Source organism: Mobula birostris, chromosome 2, assembly GCF_030028105.1.
Source record: "Mobula birostris isolate sMobBir1 chromosome 2, sMobBir1.hap1, whole genome shotgun sequence".
Lineage (NCBI taxonomy): Eukaryota > Metazoa > Chordata > Chondrichthyes > Myliobatiformes > Myliobatidae > Mobula > Mobula birostris.
Window position 1 is genome coordinate 94,457,757 of NC_092371.1, and position 7,945 is coordinate 94,465,701.

The 7,945-nt window shown below is 39.7% G+C and overlaps 1 protein-coding gene across 2 annotated transcripts in view; it reads left to right on the forward strand.

Annotated features, from left to right (window-relative positions):
• rab36 (RAB36, member RAS oncogene family) overlaps positions 1–3,132 on the forward strand; it is a 78,084-nt gene extending 74,952 nt beyond the window's left edge. For both annotated transcript variants that reach the window (XM_072277537.1, XM_072277543.1), the window contains one exon: positions 2,647–3,132. In XM_072277537.1, the coding sequence (XP_072133638.1) occupies positions 2,647–2,711 (65 nt within the window). In that variant the 3' untranslated portion in view covers positions 2,712–3,132. The remainder of the gene's footprint in view (positions 1–2,646) is intronic.
• The last annotated feature ends 4,813 nt before the right edge of the window (positions 3,133–7,945 follow it).

Genomic DNA, 7,945 nt, shown 5'->3' on the forward strand with positions numbered 1-7,945 from the left:
AGCGTTCGACTGTGTGGAATGGAATTACCTCTTTGCTGTTTTAGAAAAATTTGATTTTGGACCAAGTTTTGTCACATGGATTAAACTGTTATATCCGCATCCCACTGCCTCTGTTTTGACCAACTCTCAGCAATCCCAACCTTTCAACCTCAAACGTGGAACCCGTCAAGGGTGCCCCTTAAGCCCTTTACGTTTTGATCTGGCCATACAGCCACTGGTGATTGCGTTCCGCAGTTGAGTGGATCTGACGGGGATTTGGAGGGAGAGAGTTGAGCACAAAGTCTCCCATTATGCTGTCGATCTTTTACTTTTTATATCAAACCCGATCACCTCCTTAACCCCCATGTTCTCACTCCTTAATAAATTTAGCCAGGTTTCAGGATACAAACTTAATTTACACAAGAGCAAACTTTTTCCAATAAATGCAGAAGCACAAGCATCAGAGTTCCATAACCTCCCTTTTAAGGTAGTGAGTAACCAATTTACTTACCTTGGTGTCACAGTAACAAGGAAACATACACTTTTTTGGAGAAAATTTCATTTACTTGTTAAATCATACAAAACAGAGCCTAGTACATTGGTCACCCCTGTCCATGTCCCTGATGGGCCGAATTAATGTTGTCAAAATGAACATTCTTCCTAAATTCTTATACCTTTTTCAATCCATTACCAACTTTCATTCCTAAAGCCTTCTTTGATTCGTTAGACTCAGTGATATCATCCTACTTATGGAAGGGCAAGCATCCCCGACTGAATAAAGTCCATCTTCAAAAATCTAAAAGTGTTCGGGGCATGGCTTTGCCCAATTTCTGCTTATATTACTGGGCAGCTAATATACATTGTCTTAAATTTCTCCATCTCTGCACCTCTTGGATCTGCACTCCCTTTTCTTACGCCTAAACCAATTGTTAATCCAATTATCAGGCACACCCTGAGAGTATGGGTTTAGTTCAGAAAGCATAGTGGTCTCCATGGCTTCTCTGTTTCAAGTCCTATTCTATATAATCATCTCTTCCAGCCTTCTATACATGATTCAACATTTCAAGACTGGTACAGAAAGGGCATCAGGCGCTTTAAAGATCTTTTTATAGACAACTGCTTTGCATCATTTGAACAACTGTCTGCAAAGTTTAACCTACCCAACACTCATTTCTTCAGATATTTGCAAATTAGACTTTTTATCAGCCCTTTGATATCAAACTTCCCTGAGGCACCCAACACAAACATCGTTGATATGTTTCTCTGCATGAATCCATTGCGCAAAGGTCTAATATCTACTATTTGCAACAAGCTAGTGGTCCTGAGGAGCGCAGCCTGGGAGCAAGATTTAAATTTCTCACTGTCAGACAATGTGTGGGATTCAGTTTTTAAGTTAGTTAACTCAACCTCTTTATGTGCCCGCCACTATTTATTACAGTTCAAGGTCGTATACAGGGCCTATATGTCTAAAACTAAATTATCTCGCATTTATCCAGATGTTACTCCTTGCTGTGACAAATCGAAAAGGGGCGAGGCTCCCCTTATTCACATGTACTGGACATGCCCTAGCTTGGAAAAATACTGGAAAGATGTTCTCCAAACTCTATCCCAAATACTTAATTATAATTTGGAACCTAACCCTTTGATTGCTCTTTTCAGCACCTCTGGAGAGGGGGACACTCTCCCTCTAAGTCCAACCAAATGTCGTACACTGTCTTTTGCCTCTCTGTTGGCCAGGCATGCAGTCTTGCTCAGGTGGAGGGATGCTGCCCCACCTACCCACACTCAATGGCTCAGGGACATCATGTCCAGTCTACACCTTGAGAAGATCCATTATTCAATTCTCAACTCGGACATAAAGTTCCAAAAGGTGTGGGGACCCTTTCTTGAATATTTTCAGAATTCCCAGCCAAACTAAAGGTCCATACTTTCTTCTTTTCCTCTGCACATAAATCCCTGACCTCCAGCATTTCCCGGTAAAATTCTACGGACCCAGACTTGTAAACATACAACAGTTTATGTGTTAGGAAAATACACCTTCTCTATACCAATCCAGCTCTGTGGGGACAAAGGCTCTGCTTAACCCCCTTTTGCTAATGCAGTGCTGGCTTGGAGATGGGGATTGGGAGGAGTCTGTTGGGGCAGGGAGGCAACAAAAGCATGATTGTACTATGGGTGCATTTCTTTCATAGGTGTAAATTGTACATTTGATACAATTGTTATGAACTGCACAAATCTTTATACTATGTTCTCTTTATTTAAAAAACCAATAAAAATTTTGAAATTTAAAAAAAGTAATCTGCAGACATTTCTAAAGTTACTGAATTATAATACAGTAATAGCAATGAAGTGCAATATAATATAATTGCTATATAATAGCAATAGTAATGAAGTGGTCAAGGCCCAGTTTGCTCCATCATCAACCAAATGACAGGGAGTAGGGATGGGGGACAGGAAGGGATATCTAATAAAAAAATCTCTTCTGATTCTTAACACATTTATAAGAAACAATTGAGGGTGCACATAGTTGTGTGGCTGTCAACTAGACAGTAAATGTAGAGATGATGTATCTAAAGGTAGGGACAAAATGCAATTGGGATTTTTAAAAGGGGAAGTATATAAAATCTCTTGCAAATTGGTGTACGTTTCTTTTCCTCTAAAACACAGGCATTGAAAGAGCCACAGCTGAAGACTTGGAAAACATGTCAAACTCTACGACTAGCTGCTGCTGAAGTTCAATTGCCAGCCTTGTATGATGTTGACTCTTTCCCCCTGTGTAATTTGTATCCTGCATTCACAAGTCCAGAGTTTCAGGACATCACCTACATAGAATGCAATCTGATGTCAGGTCAGGACATGCATTACTTGTGATTTATAGAAATAGGAAAATTCTAGGATGACTGGAAACTTCAGAAACCAAGCTAAATGTTCTGAAATGAAATTTGTCCTGTATGAGCTGAAAAAAATCATTAATAACATCAATGTAATTACTTTACAAATATATACAAAGCAAGAATTTAAGCAATGGTTAGCATTGCTAATCAATCATTTACTAACTTGAACTACTCATGTCAAAGGACACCTCTGTCTGACTTAATGCCTGTAATAAATAAACATCATTGAAATTGCTCTTTTATAAAACAGTAAGTATTTTGCAAGATGGCAAAGTTTGTGAGCTCTTTATTTGTAATCTTTGTAAAAGTATTGCTCCTAATCATTGACAAAGTTATTTTAATGATTGAAATCCAAAAGATGCCTCTCTGAGAACAGGAATCTATCATGTTTGTTTTGTGAGTGACAAGAGAATATGAAGAGGTGACCTGATAGAGGTGTATAAGATGATAAGAGGCATTGATCGTGTGGATAGTCAGAGGCTTTTTCCCAGGGCTGAAATGGCTAGCACGAGAGGGCATAGTTTTAAGGTGCTTGGAAGTAGGTACAGTGGAGATGTCAGGGGTAAGTTCTTTACGCAGAGAGTGGTGAGTGCGTAAAATGGGCTACCAGCGGCGGTGGTGGAGGCGGAAATGAAAGAGTCCTTTAAGAGACTCCTGGACAGATACATGGAGCTCAGAAAAATAGGGGGCTATGGGTAAACCTAGGTAGTTCTAAGGTAAGGACATGTTCGGCACAGCTTTGTGGGCAAAGGGCCTGTATTGTGCTGTGGGTTTTCTATGTTTCTATAAAACCTGTAGTGAAGGTCCTTTGGTGGGCTAATAGTTATTGAGCAATTCTAACAATGGATGCTGAGCTTGTAAAATGTTTCACTTGTATAACAAATCTGATGGCTATTTCAGGTGATTAGGCCTTCAGTTTTGGACATTCATGGAATCATAAAGCACAGTACTTTTCAGCTCACCACATCCATACTAACATTTTTTGACCATCTATATTAATCCCATTTGCCCACTTGAGGACTAGTTACTAGACTTTACTCCCTTAAACATCTACAGAATGTAATATGGTACTGTAAAAAAAAGCCCAGAGACTCAATCAGCTATGAGTCTCAAGACTGATTGCATTGATCCATTTGATTTTGTCAAAGTATTAATGAAAATACAGATGTAGACGAATATAATTTTATTGCAAGAATTGATTTACTGAGCTGCTTTGAAGAGATTGTGAAGGTGAAAAGACAGCCTCTTAGTATCATGAAATGTTAAAGAAGTCAGCAAAACCTTCGTGTCAGTACAAGCTCTACAACATTATTATCTATGGTTCCTTCCATTTTTCATCTGTATTATTTAGGGTTACAATCCAAAAATCAAATCAGAGATGAGTGGCAGATGACAAGTTCAACAATATTGGCTCCTTTATGGCAAATGACACCACTGAAGTCAAGGATTACACAGGGAGACCTCAAGGCAATTGAAAATTTAAATCAAAAAATTTGGTAAATCAAAATACTGTATTCTGCAACATTTTCTGTCTTTGCTTAAGGAACCTACTTGAACATTTGCAGTAACACACTACACTAGTAAACTTCAATGAAAGTAAAACTTTCTGTAAGCCTAGCAATATACATATATAAGCTTTCTACTAGGACATGCCCTCTTCTCACTGTCACCATCAGGTAGAAGGTACAGAAGCCTGACCGCACACACTCAGCGATTCAGGAACAGCTTCTTCCTATCTGCCATCAGATTTCTAAATGTTTTTGCACTATTTATCTTAACTATTGAATAGATATATACTTACTGTAATTCAGTATTTTTCTCTATATTTATCATGTGTTTCATTGTCCCGCTGCTGTGAAGTTAACAAATTTCACAACATATGCCAGTGATATTAAATCTGATCTGATTCTGATTTCTTTCTATGTGATTACACAGTGTGGAATTTCACAACCACATTTGAATTTTAAGTCCATCAGTTGCTGATGCTAACAGGTTTCAGTGTTTTAATTTGGAGTGTAGAGGCCAAACAGTTTGAAAAAGTCTGTTTCCAAATCCCTAATGGCAGTAAAGTACATCTGGACAAACTGGTGAATACAGATCCCTTTGTGTTAGCTAGTCTTCCAAGGTTGAATTTCCATAGCTGAGGATATGAATATTGCCTTGGAGTTAACGTTTGGATGCTTCCTATTTCCTGATAAACTGTACCAGCTGGCACAGCATTAAACTCAATGCTAAGTAAGTGTTTGGCAGCAGAGACAGTGGTAGGGCTTTATCACTGCAGTGGTATTGCAGGATTGGGAGAGCAAAATAACAATGCTTCCAATTTCTAACAAGGGATGGAAAGTCCATGTGCTTGGAGATTGTGTTGTCTGTCGCCTATCAACATTCACTGGTCAAACTCAATCATGGCTGAAGTGCGAGGAAGCAGTAAGAGACACTGATATCCGTGATACTTTTTGGAGGAGAGTAGAAACTTTAGAAAAAGTGTTTTAATTACATTAAAATCATTTACTTAGCAAAGACTGGTAAGTAATATATTCCTGTGAGATCAGGGATTTGATGTCAAAGATGACAAATTGAAATGGAATATCATTTAACTTTCTGTTCAGTTGCATTCATCTTTTAACAGAATTCATACTTTTTTACTGATTTTGAAAAATTAAACCAAGTTTATATTTAGACACTATTTCTCAACTGCAGTCTTTACAATTGAACATAATTAAGGGTGAAGGATTGAAGTTAGCCATTAACAGGTTGTTGAGTGCCAGTGGGCTGTGAGAGGTTTGGAGGGAGGAAAGGCAGACCCTCATGCATTCAAAGAGACTGTGAGGAACATCACAGTTCAAAGAGTAGTGCATTCCAAGGGGAGACAGTTGTTCGGTAAGAAGCAACAAATGGGTATTTCTACCTTTTAATACATCTTTCATTCTCGGAAGTAAATGTTGGGACTCAGGATTGTAGCAGGAAGTGTTTTGAATGGAATAATCTCTTGTGAAATTAGCACCTTGTCTCCCAGGTCACCATGCTTATAGGAAGCGCATCCAGTTGCAGCTCCTGACTGACCACATTGTGCAGCTGGAACTGCAAATGAGCCCACTTTGGATTGTCGACAACACTGAGGCTCTACCTTGGGCCAAACATTGATGAACCCATAACAGTATCTTGCTATTGCTTTTTTTACACTGATAACATTTATGCCTTGCACTGTATTGCTGCCGCAGAACTACGAATTTCATGACATACGACAGAGATAATCAACCTGATTCTGAGTCTGAGGCTGTCACGTCTCAACCTGATTCTGTGTCTGAGGCTGTCATGGCTGCACAGGGAGAAAAAGTACAGAACACCTGTAGGTAGAGTAGTAATCACAGAGAAGGAGTGATTACAGGAGTGTCTCTGTGCTGTCCTCCAAGATCAATTAGGAAAGTGGGGGTTACAAGGAGACCCACTTGTCCATGTACCCTAGTGATGGGTGTAAATGTGCAGGTGCAGCAGGCAGATAGAAAAGCAAATGGTATGTTGGCCTTTGTGGCAGAGAATTTGAGTCCAGGGGCTTGGAAATAGGTACAGAGGGGGTGTCAGGGGTAGGTTTTTCAGACAGAGAGTGGTGGATGCATGAAATGCACTGCCGGCAGCGGTGGTGGAAGCGGATACAATAGGGTCTTTTAAGAGCCTCTTAGATAGGTACATGGAGCTTAGAAACATAGAATTCTATGTAACACTAGGGAAATTTTAAGCAGTTTCTAATGTAGGCCATTGATGAAAGCACACTGAACAATGTGTATAGTTCTTATCTCCTTATCTGAGGAAGGATGCCCCTACTATGGAGGGTGTACAGTGACTGATTTCTGGGATGGCAGGATTGATGTTTAAAGAGAATTTGGGTTGATTTGGCTTAAGTTCAGTAGTGTTAGAATGAGAGGGGATCACATTGAAAGCTATAAAATTCTAACAGAATTAGGCACACTGTTAGAAGAAGGATATTCCCAAAGGAGGGGAAGGAATTCAGAAATTGCAAGTGTAAAGGGATTTGGAAGTCCTCGTACAGGATTCCCAAAATGTTAACTTGCAGTGTGAGTTGGTAGTAAGGAAGCCAAGTAGAATATTAGCATTAATTTCAAGAGAACTAGAATATAGAATCAAGGATGTAATGCTGAAGCTTTATAAGGCCGTGGCGATGGCGTTCTCTGTTGACCTGAATATATTCTCCACTACACATATATAGAAGTTTGTCAGAGTTTTGGATGTCATGCCGAATCTTCACAAACTCCTGGGGAAGTAGAGCTGCTGTCGTGCTTTCTTCATAATTGCACTTATATGCTGGGCCCAGGACAGATCCTCTGAAATGAAAACACCAGGCAATTTAAAGTTGCGGACTCTCTCCACCTCTGATCCTCCGATGAGTTCATGGACCTCTGGTTTCCTCCTCCTGAAGTCAATAATCAGCTCCTTGGTGTTCCTGACATTGAGTATGAGGTTGTTGTTGTGGCTCCACTCATCCAGATTTCCAATCTCCCTCTTAAATGTCATCACCTTGGTTCAGCCTATGTCAGCAAGCTCGAATGTAGCATTGAAGCTGTGCTTAGTCACACAGTCATAAGTGTAAAGTGAGTAGAGCAGGGGGCTAATCACACAGCCTTGTGGTGCACCCTAGCAAATGAAGATAGTGGGGAAGATACTGTGGCCAATTAGGAGTTAAACTGAGATAAACTGTTTGCCACTTAAATTCACTTCCACTGGTATTTACTGTTAATTACACAACCTCACGTCAACTAACTTACCACAGACTCCAGATCACATCAGTAACTCTCACACACAAGCTTTCCACTGGGAAAATTGCCAATCGTGGAATGATAGTTAAATGCCCTCTCCGCTAGCTCGTGAAGAGATTATTTCAGATATGTTGCAAGTACAAAAATAACGAATTGAAATCAAATACAGTAATGTTAAACTGACTCATCTTTTTGTTCACTGGGTCAGTGTGGCTTTATGTGTCAGAGTTTCGTCATGAAGCATTATGTCACTGAAGGGAGCAAATTAGCCCTTGTGCCACTATGTGTGTTTGAAAGTAC